The sequence below is a fragment of the Equus caballus genome, chromosome 1, assembly GCF_041296265.1.
Source record: "Equus caballus isolate H_3958 breed thoroughbred chromosome 1, TB-T2T, whole genome shotgun sequence".
In the NCBI taxonomy this organism is placed as follows: domain Eukaryota; kingdom Metazoa; phylum Chordata; class Mammalia; order Perissodactyla; family Equidae; genus Equus; species Equus caballus.
The window spans coordinates 193,668,198-193,686,460 of record NC_091684.1 but is presented as its reverse complement, the minus strand read 5'-3'; the positions used below and the strand labels follow the sequence as shown (position 1 = coordinate 193,686,460).

General features: G+C 38.6%; 1 protein-coding gene across 4 annotated transcripts in view; it reads right to left on the bottom strand.

The window, feature by feature from the left end:
* Positions 1-18,263, bottom strand: part of TOGARAM1 (TOG array regulator of axonemal microtubules 1) — an 84,205-nt gene that overhangs the window by 63,412 nt on the left and 2,530 nt on the right. For all 4 annotated transcript variants that reach the window (XM_014734159.3, XM_023624500.2, XM_023624493.2 and 1 more), the window contains exons 2-3: positions 4,552-4,708; positions 1,182-1,316 (exon numbers count right to left, since the gene is read on the bottom strand). In XM_014734159.3, coding sequence (XP_014589645.2) covers positions 1,182-1,316; positions 4,552-4,708 — 292 coding nt within the window. The remainder of the gene's footprint in view (positions 1-1,181; positions 1,317-4,551; positions 4,709-18,263) is intronic.

Genomic DNA, 18,263 nt, shown 5'->3' with positions numbered 1-18,263 from the left:
ACTGGATGGGAATTTCTAGATGGTTTGGCATCTGGCATCCACACCCCAGGTCCTTCAGAAATGCCATGGAGAATGTTAGTTGAGATGATGATGGTCCCGGCAGAATTCTTAACGTATAACCTAGTATTAAGTTAAATCCTGACTTCAGAAGAACATGGTATCCCTTTAGCAATTGCTCTAATAGGTGTTCTGAGAGGTTACAGAAAACCAGAGCCGCTATGAAGATCTGACCGAACACTCAGAGTGGAGGTGTGCTCAAAGGTAATGCAATCATTCAGGGGGATCCTGAACAGGAGTATGCTAAGCAGCACAGAGAACACTCTCTGCTCCCACGAATCACAAGTCCCAACAGGACGTGGTCATGATTTAGGAAATACCTGCATCATGAAGAAAGATGGGCTACTTTCATTGGGAATAACACCACAAAGAAAACTTTACGAAATTATGTGGCCCTTTGGAGTAGGGTAAGGAAATGGGACCTAAAAGGTAAGTGCTATATTAACTAAATCTTCTTTACTAATTTCAAATGACCATTGCTTTTTCATCAACAAATAAAGACAGAAGTACATCCCTATCACTCAAAAAATTTTAGTAAAGGATATACAACAAAAATTAAAATATCTTGGGGCCAACCCTGTGGCAGAGCAGTTAAGTTCACACGCTCCGCTCTGGCGGCCCAGGGTTTCACCAGTTTGGATCCTGGGCGCAGCCATGGCACCGCTCGTCAGGCCATGCTGAGGTGGTGTCCCACATGCCACAACTAGAAGGACCCACAACTAAAACATACACAACTATGTACAAGGGGGCTTTGGGGAGAGAAAGGAAAAATAAAATCTTAAAAAAAACCCCAAACTGTTATGGAAAATAATTGCCTTCTGCTAACACGGTACTCCTTAATGGATAATGTTATTTTCAATTACTTGGTATTAAAATGGTCATCTCCACCACGAGTTTCCAAACTCTCTAACTTTAATCAGTCATATTTATATTACGATTACTAAATCTAACATTTTAGAGTAACAGTTATGAAAAAATATTATTAAGGTTGTTATTAAAAATGTAACATCTTTCCCGTTTTTTCTCAAGCGTATAATTACACAAAATAACATATAAGCTAGATTTGGAAAACCCCACATAATATTTATGAATCATTTGTATCCAAATAAATTTGGAATTTAAACCTTTATCTTGATGACTATTAGTTGTCCCGAGGTACTGTAAGTCAGATTCCACACTGCCAGTTTTACCACATATCTGTGAAAATCCAAGTTGTCCACATTTGCCAGAAAAATTTGTTTGATGAGTCCCAGTGGTGCCTTTGCAAGGAAGGAGGAGAAAAACATAAAAGTAAAGGTTAACTTTATTACATGAATGCATCTAATTTCACAAATGTTCGTGTCATTTGTATGGGAATGAATATAGGAGTACATGTACAGTGAGCCGGGCAGGCAAGAAAGGCAGAACGTTTTTGCTATTGGCAGATCTGATTAGCGGCAGGGGTGGGTAAAGGACAGAAGACAGACTGGTAAAGTACAGAGAAAAGCAGACTGAAAAATACACAAAGGCAGTTTCTTCCTGCACGCTCCCTCCTCTCGCTGTGGAACGCTTCTGCACACCCGGCTTCTCCCTCTTCCCCGCAGTTCAGTGTACACTCTCCCCAAAAGCCCTACTGCAGAGCTCTTCTACTTTCTTTCCTCACATGTAGCACAGCGTTCACACATTCTCCAGGCTTATCCATACTTTCCCTCTCCTGTGGCTGGTTAAGGTTACTCCTGGGCCGGAGAGTAAGTGTGAAGAAAAGAAGGTGATAATGACTCTCTGACGTTCAGTTGATTCATCCACAAAATGAGCCGATCCCTTGTAGTTCTGAAACGCTCTTTTTAAATTCTCTTCCTGTGATTCCAGGCCCCTTTATCCTCATGCACTGGCTCTTTCCAGTTAAGCCTCACCTCCACGCTTTGGTTCTGTTTTCTCCTCACCTGCAACAGTCCCTCTTGCCTCACCGCCAATCACAAACCCTTCCCTTCTTTAAAGTCCAGCGCAAGTCCAACCTTTTTCCTGGAGTTTTCATAAACCACTTCAATACCCATGACCTTTTCCTTTCTTGAATCCCTATGGTACTTATTATAATTTGTATCATCCAACCCAGCATTAGGTTATACGTTGTCTTATTCTCCAGTCATTTAAAATCTGTACAATTAGTCAAGAGCTTCTCAATGGTACAGAAACCACGAGCCTTATAAAAATCTAAAGTAGCAGCCGGCACCATGGCCAAGTGGTTAAGTTCGCGCGCTCTGCTTTGGTGGCCCAGGGTTTCACCGGTTTGGTTCCTGGGCGTGGACATGACACCACTCATCAAGCCACGCTGAGGCGGCATCCCACATGCCACAACTAGAAGGACCCACAACTAAAAACATACAACTATGTATCAGGGGGCTGTGGAGAGAAAAAGGAGAAAACAAAATCTTAAAAAAAAAAATCTAAAGTAATGGTGAGCATAAATGGATATATTCTTGCCTTTCTTTTTCTCTATTAAACATGAAACTATACCATCATTATAACACTTCATTTTTGTAGGAAAATATTAAGGAATTTTACTGCATAAAGGTCTATAAATTGTCCTAATATTTCCTAAATAATGTGTCTGAACTCATAGCCAACAAATTTCAATAACTGACATCATCTGGATGTTAAATAAATGTTAACACTTACGACAAACTCAATCTATCCCTTATAAACCATTTTCCCTTCCCAACTGGTTTCATTTTGTCAACACATTCCCATTTTTCTAATTATCTGGGCGCTAAGTCTTGAAATCTTTCTCTACTACCCTTCCTCATCTTTTACATCCAGCTGTTGTATTTTCCTGATTATTCCTTTCTATCCTGTTTGTAAACAACCTTATCACTCTAGCTTCTTTTTTCCTTAATAAAAAATCTCCATTAAGTCCCAAAACTTACAAGTATGAGCTTAAATTTTTGAGCCTAGCAAACGAGGGTTCCCCATATCCCAATTTATCTTTGACCATCTAAAATGAATCCTGGGGGCTGGCCCCATGACTGAATATTTAAGTTCGCGCACTCTGCTTCGGCGGCCCAGGGTTTCAGAGGTTTGGATCCTTGGTGCAGACGTGGCACCACTCATCAGGCCATGTTGAGGCAGCATCCCACATGGCACAACCAGAAGCACTCACAACTATAATACACAACTATGTACTGGGGGGCTTTGGGGAGATGAAGAAAAAGGAAAAAAAGGAAAGATTGGCAACAGATGTTAGCGCAAGTGCCAATCTTAGGGAAAAAAATAAAAAATAATGAATCCTGCCTTTACACAGGATCTAGACTATCTCAAGCCCAGCCCTAATGTAAGCCTTCACTCTCCTCAGACCTTCTCTCCAACTACCTGTATCATATACATCCCAAAAGACGCTGTTCAAGTCCTCTCTCCTCTTAATGCCTTTTCTAACTGTACGACCCATGACAATCACCACGTCCTCTGAACTACTGTAAGTTTTCCTTCCTGTAACACTTACTTAAGCAATTAAACATCTTCCCACTTGCTCTGGCCAAAACCCTTAGGGCCTCCTTGACTCCTCTCTCCCTCCACTCCTTGCCCGCTCCATCAGCAAATCATGTCAACTCCACCTCTGACACATCACCAGAATCCAACCACGTCCACCACATTCACTGCCGCCCTGGTCAAAGCCTCCACCGACTCCGGCCTCGACAACAGACTCCGTTTTCACCCTTGCCCTCCTTAAGTCTATTTTAAATGTAACATCCAAACAAGCCCGGAAAATATAAGGTAACTGATCTTGCTTCTTTCCTCATAATGTTCCTCACTCAGACCAAAAGCCCAGTAGCCCACCAGGTCTTATAAATAAGGACCTCTATTATCTCTTTAATCTCCTTTTCTCCTTCTCTTCCCCTTACTCATTTCATTTCCTACTTACCAGCCTCTTTGATCTCTCTCAAATGTGTCTCGTACCGTGTACTGACTGTTCCCTCTTCCTGGAATTATTTGCTCTTCTCTCTTGAAATCTATGTGGTTGGCTTCAAATACTCCCTCTGAATATGGCCTTTTCTCACCGCATTATTTAAAATAGCCCCTCCTCCCTATTCCTCCTCTCTGCTTTATTTTTCTCCGCAGCATTTACCACCATCTAACCCACCATGTTTTGCATCTATTTAACGTGTGCTTCACCCCATCTAGAATGCAAGATCTACTAGGCAGAAAGTTTTCCCTTTTTTGTTAATTGCTGTATCTCCAGGACTTAGAAAAGTGGCCAACACATAGGAGATAATAAATATGAGCTGTTGATTAAGCAAATGTAGCCTTACATTACTACTCAAAGGGTTTCAGTGAGAAACTCTTCCAGGTCTTATGAGACAATTATGTTAAGTGTCTATTTTCATCAGATCTTTAAAAAATGTTTACTGAATCTGAATTGTCTACTAGATTACAGGTTCTGTGAACCCCTGAAAGGACTATGAAGTTCAGAGAAATCTTTAGTTTAGTTCAACACGTCCATTACCTGCACCTTTTACTTACCAGCAGCACATACAGGAAGGGAATCTGGGTTAAAATCCCGACTATTCTGAAATAAGTTTCTTGACACTCTTTTTCTGCTAAAACATAAATCATCATTGACAGGCACTCCTTGAGAGGACTTTAATTTTGGAGATGGGATGAAATCATATGCTGAAAACTATAAGAATAGAATAATAAATTAGAAAATTTGTGTTAAGTTACTTGGTAATAAATATGACAGAGTAATTTAGACCCAATTACAAAATTCAGGTTAAAAGAAAAAAATTTATCAAGTAAATGATACAAATAAACATTCACATACAGTATGGTATACTAACAGTACTTTTCATTCCATAAAAGAAATGCTAATTTTTTCCCTTTTTCTTACTATTTCACCCCAAACCTCCTCTGTACCTTACCCTCTGACAGCACACATCTGTCAGCTAGGAAGGAAAGGATGCAAATGACAAAAAGAGTGAAATGACAGCTTAAACAGAGAAATGAACATTTCTGATTTGGCAGCATGCCCATCACACTGTGCCATCTTTGAGCACTAGACAATAAATGGAAATTGAGGGCCACTGAACCAGCCAGGCTTCCACTCTCCTGCTCTTTCTGAGGACAATCTACCACCACAATCTGCAGCCCAAATGGAAATGTACTCATTGCATCCTGTGCCAAGGCTGCAGTAGGAGACCTTCTTATGGCAGCTCTTCTGGTTAAAACCAACCCACATGATGCTTTATAACTGTCTAATGCTTTATAGTTTCCAATTCCTTTTTCCCATACCCTCTCTGATCCTTAGGAGACAAAAGTGCCAGGGTAGAATTTTGAAGCTCTACGTAAGACTAAATGAGAGCATGATTCAAGCGTTCAGATTTCTTCACCAATGACGACCTCAATTGTTCTGGATCACTTCACATTCAACATGGCCACAGAATATTTAAAAATTGAGTGAACAAATAAGAAATTATACGCACTGTTTATATACTTATTTGGAGCTTAAAGGCAATCAAATCTAGACATATGGTGAACTATAAGCCTTCTCAGCATGCTTCTTTGCAAATTTTGCCAAGTATCAAAATGCATTGAAACACAATAAAATTAAAGATATGTCTATTTGAAAACTTCTTAGCTTCTTGCCTATCACAAGATAAGATTATAAACTACCAGATATACCTGAGGTAACTTGTTATTCCCATCAAATTTTGTGAAAAACCTATTAACTCCTTCAAAAATTGATCCAGAAAACACCAATGAGAAATAAAGAATGCCCCAGTTGAAAAAGGCCCGATTTTACTTTCTCAAAAGCTACCATTACAACTTCTCTGACCAATTATATAGTAATCAGTATTAAAAGAACACGATGGGGAATGAAAATGTAACCTCTTCTGATTAAATTACAGTCAACTTCTGATTAAACACACTAAAAGAAGACATATTAACCCAATTTAAAAAGTGAGTAATCCAGAAATAATTCTCCTGTATGGAATACATTTTATATTAAATTTGCTCTGTAATTAATTTCTGCCTAGAGAACAGAGTATCAGTATGTACGCCAGAAGCATACATGGTGGCGGTGATGGGGATACTGGGACCGTGGTAGTGGTGGGGAATGTGTGTATGAGTGTGGCATTTTCAAGAATCTACAAGTCAGTCAGGGATTAAGTTTTGCTATAGAAAAATCTGCAAATATTTGAAAGCAGACTATCAGATACACCAATTACTATTAAGATGAGAGGCCCTTTTTGTTCTCTTTTAGAAGTAGTCAAATGATTTTCATCAGGATAAGCTTTGACGGGATTAAACAAGGAAGAACAGGAAATGGAAGTGAGTGAGAGTAAAACAGAAAAGTACAGACACATACTGAAAGAGCTGTAAGCTAACCTACAAAACGGGAAGCAGTCTGTTCAGGAACATGGAACTCGTGTTTGGTCTTCGTAGTTAATAAACACCTAACAATTTAAATGAGTTAATTCCTTAGAGTTACAGTAAATAAAAGCATCATAAAAGGCAAGTTTCAGGGCCGGCCCTGTGGCATAGTGGTTAAGTTTGCACACTGTACTTCAGCGGCCTGGGGTTCACTGGTTCGGATCCTGGGTGTGGACTTAACACACCGCTCATCAAGCCATGCTGAGGCGGCATCCCACACAGAAGAACTAGAAGGACTTACAAGTAGGATATACAACTATGTACTGGGGCTTTGGGGAGAAAAAAAAAAAGAGGAAGATTGGTAACAGATGTTAGCTCAGGGCCAATTGTCCTCACCAAAAAAGCAAAAGCAAAAAAAAAAAAAGGCAAGTTTCACACTTAATATTAACGACTTGAAATTCACTTAGTCTTACATACCATTTTAATCTTGTTGTTTATTATCTCTTAACTTTTGCATTTACTTCCTTGTATATTTTTCATAAAAAGATTGCTTTGACCTAATGCATCTTATTTCAGCTCTTGGCAAGGAGTGTAAAAACATCACAAAAATAGCTTTAATTTTATTCTGTTAGAGTTAGTATCAAATTATGAGAAAAAGACCTTTTTATTAGCTAATTCTTTCAGAAACCACCTACACTCTTGCCTTTACTGAATTTGTACTAAACTTTACCTTGACCTCCAGTTTTTGGAAACTTTCATCTTCTACCAGTTCTTTCTGGTTTGTTCCTTAATGGTGGCCATTAAAAAAGTTTATTCCAATTACCCAAAGTCACCCTCTGAAACATCTTTGCATATTTTTTCAAATCACTTTCTATGTACACTTTAAGAAAACATAGTTGTGATGCTATATGCAAAGTTTTATATCCCACTTTTGCATTTAATATTATAACACAAGTATTTTCCACGTTGTTAAAACCTCTCATAAGTGCTGTAAACTTTAATTACAAAAGTAGTAACTGCTTATTGTAAAAAGATGCAGGGGTTGGCCCCATGGCCTACTGGAGCACACTTAAGTGTGGCGCACCTTGCTTCTGTGGCTCAGGTTCAGTTCCTGGGCGAGGACATACACCACTCGTTGGTGGCCATGTTGTGGCAGAGACCCATATATAAAATAGAGGAGGACTGGCAACAGATATTAGCTCAAGGTGAATCTTCCTCAAGCAAAAAAGAAAAAAAAAAAAGAGGAAGATTGGCAACAGATGTTAGCTCAGGGCCAATCGTCTTTACCAAAAACAAACAAACAAAACCCTCCCAAAATGCAAACAAGATAGAAGTAAGTAAGATGAAAAGTCAAATTCTTCTTTGGCACCCCTTCCACCAGAATCCTACTGATAAACTCTGTTAACAGATCTTTTTCTCTATATAAATATTCTTCAATAAGCTAGTTTTAAAAAACAAACATAGATCACATAGTAAGTACTCAGCATATTGTAGGCATCCTTCCATGTTAATCCATACATATCTGTTATTCCTTTTAATGGCTGCCCAGTATTTCACATTATGGTTGGACTCATACTTCTCTACTGATAGACATTTTCTTTGTCACAATTTCACTGTTACAATCTTGTAGTGCATATTGTTATACACATATCCTCGTGTATTATGAGAGTCTTTCTGGAGAACAGAAATACTAAAAATGGAATTGTTAGGTCTAAGGATATAAGCTATTTTTAAAGGCTGCATAATATTCCATTGACTAGATATACCATTCTCCTCCTATGGAACATTTGAGTAGCTTCCGAAATTTCTGTTTAATATTGACAAGGAAGAAATTTCAATGAGGGAAATGGTGCATACCTGGCTTAAGGTAACAGTGCTGATAAAAGATTTGCAGATCTTAGAAAGATTGTCACATATGTTACATAGCTAAAATATATTTTTAAAACAACTAAGATGCTTTCTTTGACATCCTTAGGCTTCCTACACAAGGCAGAGTACCCAGAGTGAACTTTTTGTAGCAGTCAGTTAACTCATAAAATGTGCAAACAAGACTATGTCCAGTCTGCAATTTTTTTCTCTGTTCTCATTCTTAGATTTCTACAATTTAGCCTATTAGCTGACTCTCTTACATGTAAGATAACAAACTGCAAAATAACAAACCAAATATTTCTGACTCCTGGTCTGCTGTTTACTCCTGGAAGTTTCACTACTATACTGTCCTGACTCTAACACGCGAGTCAGACACGTGGCCTGAAAGCGCGTCTTTTCTGAGCCTGCACCTCGAGTCCGCATTAACCTTTCCTCACGACACTGACTGAGCAACGTGGCTCTTGCTCGCACAGTGACTCTGATTTTCAGCAAAGCCTGGTTCTGGTTCTGATTTTGACCGAGCACACAGACAACACTTTCCACACAGACGGCAGGAGAGGTAGATGTGAGTTTTGATTTTTACGGTCTGACTATCAGGTGATGAGCATCCTGGCCAGGCGGCAGCTGACAGGGAACCTGGAATCTTGTTTCCTTGTTGGTGTGTTCTGTTGATGTTTGTTTTTAAATGTACTGATATGAGCTCCATTACTCTAATAATCCAAGCCCTCTTCCTCCATCTAAAACTTAAGGCGTTTACACGTTTTGATTATGGGTCCAATACCTGTCAATATCTACAAAAATCAAATTCCTATACCAAAGAAGAAAGGAAACAAAATCCGTAACATTCAAAAGTCAGCTTTCTTCAGTTTCTCTAAATAATTGAGTAACTGCAAATTAACATTACTTTAGAATTCTAAAGCTAAAGAAAGGATTGTAATGAAACATTTAATTATAAATTAGATAAACTCAGAAAAATGATGGTTTCCAAAAGCCAAATAAAACAATATATAATTCTCCAAATTTAAACAAGTTTAGCCTTTTAAAAACTAAGGAAATGCAATGCCATTACTGTATAGGATATGGACACTAAAAAAAAAGTCTCATTAAATTCCTGGAAATCACAATTCTCAATCCATTAGCTATCTATTTCTGTGTAACGAATTATGCCAAAATTTAGCAGCTGAAAACAACAAACATTATTCTCTCTCTTTCTGTGGATCAGGAGTTTGGAAGTGACTTTACTGGATGGCTCAACTATCTCCAAGGCTGCAATCAAGGTGACGGCTAGGCTGCTGTCAGCTGAAGGCCTAGCAGACTGGAGGATCGCTGGAGTTCATTCAGGGGGCTACTGGCACAAGGCCTCAGTTCCTTGCTGTCTGGGCCTCTCCAGAGGGCTGGTCATGACATGGCAGCTGGCTTCCTCTGAGAAAGACAGCAACCAAAGTGGAAGCTGCAGTGCCTTTGCATGTGTGTGTGTGTGTGTGTGTGTGAGGAAGACTGGCCCTGAGCTAACATCTGTTGCCAATCTTCCTCTTTTTGCTTGAGGAAGAGTGTCCCTGAACTAACATCTGTTGCCAATCTTCCTCTATTTTGTATGTGGGACACTGCCACAGCATGGCTTGATGAGCAGTGTGTAGGTCCGTGCCCAGATCCGAGCCCGTGAACCCCGGGCCGCTAAGCAAAGCGTGCAAACTTAACCACTACGCCACTGGACCAGCCCCTGCAGTGCCTTTTTACAACTAGTTTCTGAAGTCACACACCATTATTTTTATTTTATCTGTTAGAAGTGAGTCATTAAGTCCAGACACATTCAAGGAGAGGGGAACTGGACTCCAGCTCTTCAAGGGAAGGATTGCAAAGAATTTGTGGAAATATACTTAAACCAGCACACAGCAATGATGCTTCCTTGATGGACCTAATCAATTTAATGGTGTTCAATTTTATGCTATTGTTTCCTCAGCTACTCAACATTCTTAATAGACTGGCACCTGCTTCTGCTGCATTATAATTAGAGCCTCTAAGTTATACATAAGGTAAAATTTTTCCACATGATAAATATGAAATATTTTTTGAGCAAACAATTTGGTATATCTTGTCTATTTATAGACAGTATTAATCAATCAGAACAAAATCAACTGGAACAAGCTCCTGTTCTAATTGGCTTATAAAAATCATTATTAACAGGTTAAGTGCTTATCTCACAGTAAACTAAGTAAAACCCAAAGATTTCTAAGATTTCTTTTACTTCTTATGATTTAAATGCACTGTCTCTTTAAGAAGAAAAAAATGGGTCTTTCCAAAGCTGTACATTTGAGGGGAAACACAGACTAGCTGTGTGAGTTTAATTAATGGCCTCAGTCACTAGGTTAAAGAACAGGAAGAAAAATGCTCTTAAACAAACTTAAAAGTTGTAATATCTGGTATATAATTGTATAGTAAGAGTTCACATAAAAACCCTATTTAAAGACGGCTCTTTGGACAAATCAGACTCATTTAAAAACAGCTATTTGTCTTTGCCTAGATTTATCACCATGTAAAAATAATATTAATATAATTGTGCAAACTTGAAATTATCTTCTCAGGAAAAGCCTAATTAACTTAAATTCCTTCTACTGGTTTCACAGGTTGAATACATTAACATCACTCTTTTTCAAAATATAAAACTGTTAAATCATATGTTCAATTAAATTTCATAATAGATAATACCTTTATTAAAAGGGACCAATTCTTTTCTTTTTAAAGATTTTATTTTTCCTTTTTCCTCCCAAAGCCCCCCGGTACACAGTTGTGTATTTTTAGTTTCAGGTCCTTCTAGTTGTGGCATGTGGGATGCCGCCTCAATGGGGCCTGATGAGAGGTGCCATGTCCGCGCCCAGGATCCAAACAGGTGAAACCCTGGGCTGCAGAGCGCATGAACTTAACCACTTGGCCACGGGGGCGGCCCCAGGATCAATTCTTATAATGCCACAAATCGTACGATGCTTAATATACTAGCTTATGTTGTAATTTTCAGACCCTTAGTTTAATATTTTAAACTAAAATTCAATTAATGAAAAAATCTTAAGACCCTGAACAATTTCTAATTAAGATAAAAATACAAATCACTAATCGCCAAATATGTTTTTATTTTACCCTTGTCTCTTATACACTATAGAATAACCATCAAATAAACAAGTTAAAGAATACATAAATGTCTTTGGATCCTGTTAAATACATGTTTATTTTTGCTACTTCAATCATTATAAAAAGGATATGAAATGTGTACTCATGGAGAGAATGAAAAAACAGTTCTTGGTTACGTAACCCCTTAGTTTTTTTCTGTGTCTGTGAGGAAACAAAATTTGGTTTCTTTGGGTAAGGTTATATTTAATATTTATAGCTGACACTGCCGTAGGTAAAAAAAAAAAAAAGTTACAGGAAAATAAAAACATGTATACAAGGTAATAGAGATGTTTTGTCTCATTTAATACCTTTTTAAGGTTTTTCCAAAAAATTTATTTAAAAATTATTTTTCAGTTTTTAAAAAGATCATCTACATTGAGAATAGATATCCTTTTGGGTTGTTCATGATTTTGACAAGCATTAAAAATAAAACTTTTTTGGGCCAGCTGGGTGGTGTAGCGGTTAAGTTTACCTGTTCTGCTTTGGCGGCCCGGGGCTCGCAGGTCCGGAACCCAGGCGTGGACCTAGCATCGCTCATCAGGCCATGCTGTGACAGTGTCCCACATACAAAGCAGAGGACAACTGGCATGGATGTCAGCTCATGGACCATCTTCCTCAAGCAAAAAGAGGAAGAGTGGCAACAGATGTTAGCTCAGGGCCAATCTTCCTCACCAAAAAACCATACACACACAAAAAAACCCCAAACAATAATTAGCAGTTACAATAGAATAAATAATTTTTAAAAACAAAAAAATAGTTTTTCAAATTCTTGAGGCATCTCAATAAAATTAAAAAAAATTAATGACTACTTATTGGAAACAATCCAACATCTACATTGATATTAGAAATGCTTTCAGGATTATTCATGATTTTGACATGCTTTAAAACTAAGGGTTTATTTATTCAGACACGCCAATCATATTTTTAAAAGAAATTAAAAGCTACTTATTGGAAACTATCCAACATCCAAGGAAAATCTCAATTTTTAGGATTACATTCATACCAAATACATTAGTGCAATTTACTCATTTTAGGTTTTCTACTACCTTTAAATTTGTCATTTTAAGTATCCTGCATCTTCCCCACATTCTTCAAATCCCTGATCCTGTTTCCCACGCTCAGCTTGCCTCTTAGTTACCAGAACGTGGAAGCCTCGCATCAGAGCCCTGCTCTCAAAACGTGGTTTTCCAGCAGCACCAGCGACACCGAGGAGGAGGAGCTTGAGACACGGTCTCAGACCCCATTCCAGACAGACCGCATCAGAATCTGTACTTCAACACAGTCCCGCGGCAACTCACATGCAATTAAAGTTTGAGAAGCACTGTTCTAGAGCTCATATGTTCCATTCTTTTGACCTAAAAAACCCAAAACACACCCTTCTTGCTATCTTAAAATTTTCCTGTATCCTAAGTCATCTTCCTTTTGTTTTTCCTTCAGTTCCAGAAAAGTCTTTTCAGCTCTGTTTCCAAGCTAGCCTCTCTCTATACTTGCGTTCTTGACTCCTTTAGCCTTTATTTAGAACATTAATTCCTTGCCTTTCTCTCTCGAATATGATTACAGGGACCAGCTCATGCGTATCCTGCACATCTAACATCTATCACAGGGCAAGACACAGAGCAGGCGTGTTGAATTCACAAGGGCTCCTTTCTCGGCCTCTTTCAAAACAGGCGTTTCCTATTTAAAAATACAACAGCAGTAACTCATCCTGCTATATCTTGCAAACTTGGCTTTTTTCTTTCACCGTCACATCCTTAGATTTTTTCACTTAACAGATATTTGTTGATATTGATTGTGGACACAGCAGTATGGTTAATACTGTTACAAAAACCAAAAAAACCCAGTCCCTATCATCACAGTGCTCACCACCGCTCAGGAGAAAGAAGTCATCGCTCTCATGTGTCAAATACCAAAAAGGGGGACAGCCAGGCAGTGCTCCAGAGGAGTCCACAAGCACACACCTGGCTTCACACGTGGCGGATGATCAAAAAGATGCTGAATAAACGCTTACCGCCTACATTTTCTCAACTCACCTCATAAACTTTCAAATTTGGTCTCTGTCTAAAACATTCTTCTAAAAACCACTCTTTTCCATGTCCCAGTGACCTTCTCAAAAGCAAACCTCGACCTTGAAAAAGCTACAGACCTAGTCAGTACGCACGCATGGAGCACGTACGCTCCTCACTTCTCAGTCTGGGTACTGACTGCCACGACTCTTAGCACACTGCAGAGAAACCTGCCGAGAGAAACACAGCTACCATGGTAGCCAGCTAGGGACTGCTGACCCCACTAGCCTGATTACTTGACGCTACTAACTCATCAAAACACTCAGAAAAACACAGAAAGAGACGCAAAGTTAGCATGTCACAGGAATCTGGTTATTAGCCCATGATACGTCAGGGCACAAAAATAATCAACTAAATAGTGGAAACAAAAACAGAACTAAAAAGTCTAAACACTAAAAAGTAAGAGAACAGTTAAATAGACCATGATACTATACGATCTGGTATTAAAGAGCCATTAAGCACCCTACTACAAATTATTTGATATTAAAGAAAAAAATGTTCATGGTAAAGTAAGTGAAAAGGAGAGGCTGTCATGCAGAAAAAGAATCTGTACTTGTATACATCAACTGAAATGAGAGATGAAGGACAGGCAAGAAAACACTCACTGCAGACCTCTCTCAGGACTGGGCTTGCTGAAAAATTTAAATTTCCCCCTTGTGCTTTTTCATATTTTCCAAATTTTCTATAATGAGCACGTATAACTTTTTTACAATCAGAAGAATTCTTAACAGGAAATTAAGAAGATAAAATTAAAAGTGCCTTCAAAAATTATTTTACAAGTAGCAGGCTGAATATATAAGAAGAAGTGATGCCTTCCAGTTTTCATTCCCCTCCGCCTCCCGCGCATTTCCCAGTGCTGACGTGGCTCCTGAAGCCCTCCACTTCACTCCTCAAACCTCGCCCTTCTGGCTTCTCTTCCAGCTCTGCGGCGCCCTTTCTCTTTGCCTTCTTTGGTTCTCTCTCCCACTGCTTCTCCCCCCGGGGCTGTGTGCCAAGGCTGAGTCTTCAACACTCTGCTCTGGCTCTGTGAGCCTTCACTGGAGCCCACCATTGCCACAGGTTCAGCAATTTCTTCTCAGTATGTAGCTTCCAAGATCTATATCTCTAGTTCTCTTTGTCTCTTGAATAGTAGTCGTCAAACTCAACGGGAATAGTCTATCTCCCTCCACCTAAAATTAATTTTTCCCCGAATTAGCTTCCTCTTTTTGGGCCTTCTTATGCGTATTCATGAATCTCTTCTGCATTTTGTCACCTCATTCAGATTTTAGAGTTATTGCTCTTTCTCTCCCTCTCCTCTGTCACTAAATCCTTTGAAATCTCTCTTACATCCATCACTTTCTTTCTAGTCTAATCCCAAGACCCTGCTAATCCTCACACCTAAAGTAGTCCAATAAGTGTGGGTCTATCTTGTAAGTCTTTAGTCTCTAGTTTCTCTAAAAAAAAGGAAACAAACACACACAATCTATATATTGCTCCTGTTGTGATTAATTTTCCTAAAACATTGCTTAAAAAAAACAAAAACAAAACCCAAACAAATGCTGTAGTCTCAAATCATGGTCAAAATAACAGGCTAACCTCTTTAGCCTGGCAATTCAGGGGTGGCCAATCCAGCCCCCGCCTCCCTCTGTAACCTTACCTCCTCCTGCTACACTACAAGAGTCAGCCTTCCAAGCAAACCAGTCTGTTCATCTTCAAAATGAGCTATAGGAGCACGTATTTACAACACTTATGAGTTTTTCTGGAAGCTCTGCTGTTTAATGTCACTAATCAATGCTTTATGTGGACAAGACAAAAATAACGGATTAACAGTAGACCGCAAACGTTAAAGCGGAGCCTGGGCCAGAGCCAGTACAAATCAGACCAGGGGCCGTGACATTCTGGAAAAGGCAAAACGATGGAGACAGTAAAAAGATCAGTGGTTGCCGGGAGTTGGGGGTGGGGGGGCGAATAGGAAGAGCACAGAAGTTTTTAGGGCAGCGAAACTATTCTGTATGATACGACAATGGCGGAGACTGGACTTGCATATAATTGTCCAAACCGACAGAATGTACAGCATTAAGAGTAAACCCTAGTGTAAAACTATGGACTTTGCATAATAATGATGTGTCAGTGTCGGTTCATCAACTGTAACAAATGTACCAGTGTGGTGAGGGATGCAGTGCCGGAAGCTGTGCATGTGTGGGGGCAGGGGCTATATGGGAAATCTCTGTTCTCTCTGTTCAAATTTGCTGTGAACCTAAAACTGCTTTAAAAAATGTTTATTAATTTAAAAAATATATATATACACTTTAAAAAACTGCACACATAAAACTATCTAAATATTTAATCCCTGTCCTCCATCAAGATGCACACCATTTCTGAACAAGAAAGTGTAACAATTTCTGGGACAAGTTTTAATTTCACCACAGCATCTTTCAAAAGCAACATATGTCTACACTGGAATTTCAGAAATGCACTTATTTTCAGATTCTTAGTGCTTTGGCCAGCACCAGAATCTTTTTAATACACTAACGCTTTATTTTAGACGACATCTAACAAGCACTGTTAAGATCAATGCTTTCAGAAAATCATTCACTGCCAGGTAATGTTTACAATACACAAGAATAACCATATAACGAGGTTATGTAAATGTGAAAATTATTTCAAAAAACTGACAAATTTTGGAACTAGAAGGAACAAGAGGGAACATTCAGTTTACCTCCATCCATTGAATCTACTGCAAAAAGTACGAACTCCTGAGTTGCAAAATTGATCTCCATACTCTGCCCTCGCCTACGTTTCTAGCATCATTGGCTACTTCCCACCAAATGCCTTGTTTCAGATGTGCAGAAATGCACCCTTTCTTATTAATTTGCTAAGTCCTCTCATAACTCTCATAACTCAGTGTACATATACTCAGTGAACATATACCCCTTCGGTGTGAAATTCACGAGGACCCATCCACACTTATTCAACTCTTATACATATTTTATCACACTGTTGGAATCATAATCAGCCAGAAAACAATTAATGTAAGAAAAGTATGAACAGAGAACTCTGACTATGGGATAATTTTACTCAGAAAAAGAACTGAAATCTTGAACTTTAGCAGGTAGGTACTTGTTATGCTAATTATCTTTTGTGTATTGTAGGATACAGCATATGAATAAATATGCCTGATGCTGGAAACCAGGGTTTTATTGTGGGAAAAGGGAGATACAAATATGAACAAAGGAAAGTGAGGCAGAACCCTGTAGCGCTGAATTTGAGTTGGAAGTATCAGCACGAATTCATTAAAAAAAAGGTACTCCCTGGTTCTGGCCACTGAAAGGGCCAATTCGCAATGGTAAGCAACAGCAATGAGAACATCTATACCCAGACTTTGGTTTTTCCATTTTCCACTAAAAAAAGCAGTTCTAGGGCTCTTGAAAAAATGGTTTGCTTCCAGGTCTGGAGCAAGAAAACTACAGGGTAAGCCTGGGCATCACGTTATATTTAAGTTAAGGAAGTTATTCAAAGACTAAAGAGTCATGTCAAAGGATAAAGGAGCCAGCCACTAGTCAAATTTGAGACAATTATGGCATCAAAAGGAATACTCAGGTACTTAATTATTACACATAGAATAAAAAATGATGTCAGGTAAAAAATATAGAAGAAATGTTACAATTTTTTTTAAAAGTTATCCTTTTTGGTAGCCCCCAATGTAATAAATGATACAGGTAAGGATAGTGGATGCTAAGAACAGTGGGTAAAGTTGGTGGGCCATTCATAGGGTCTCAAACTATCATCCTACAGATCAAGTGCTAATTATAAAGAGGAAAATAAACCTTAACAATGGAGTGATCCGGCTATCACCACCTCAGCCAAGTGATAACATTTAGCATCACCAATAGTGGGACAACCTGATATTATAAGCCTTATGACGTGATGTAATGAGACGTTTGCAACATCTTCTATGTAAGGTTTTCGATAAAACTATTTACCTTGAATGTAATCATAAGGAAACAATCAGATAAATTAAGAACATGGGAAATTCTACAAAACAGCCACCTCAGTCTTCAAAAAAGTCAACATCACGAAAAAACAAAGAAACAAACAGGTGGGCATACTGTTCTAGATAGAAGAAACGTTAATCACATGAACCTTGATTGGATACCGGATGATAAAAGTTAAACAAATACTATAAAACACATTTTGAGGACAATCGGAGAAATTTAAATACAGGCTAAATATCATCTATTACTGAATTACTAGTGACATTCCGAGGTGTGACAATGGTATGATGGTTACAAAGGAGAACATCACTTTTAGGAGATACATGTGGAAATGTTTAGGAGTGAAATGTCAAGATATCTGCACTTACTTTCAAATGGTTCAGCAAATATGGAGCACAAGTGGCAAGATGATAACAATTGGTAAAAATAAATGAAGTACATGGATATTCATTATACTGTTCTTTTAAGTTATCTGTAGATTTGGAATTTTCAAAATAAAAACTTTGGGGGAAAAAATCTCAGTTCAGATGTCATATCTTCTCAGAAAGCTTTTCTGACTTTTCTAGCGGAATTATTTTTTTCTATTCTCAGTATTCCCACAGGACTCTCCATACTTCTACTTTAGCACTTAAGAGGTCTGACCCTTCCCTAAACTTCACGGGACAGCCTCTTTCATTCCCAGAACTTAGCTCTTTATCTGGCACCTATTAGGTATTCAGTCTTTGTTTTATGAATGAGATAACTGCTATGCCAAAGTGACGGGCCAAATCTGAAATCCAGGTATTGTCTGTAT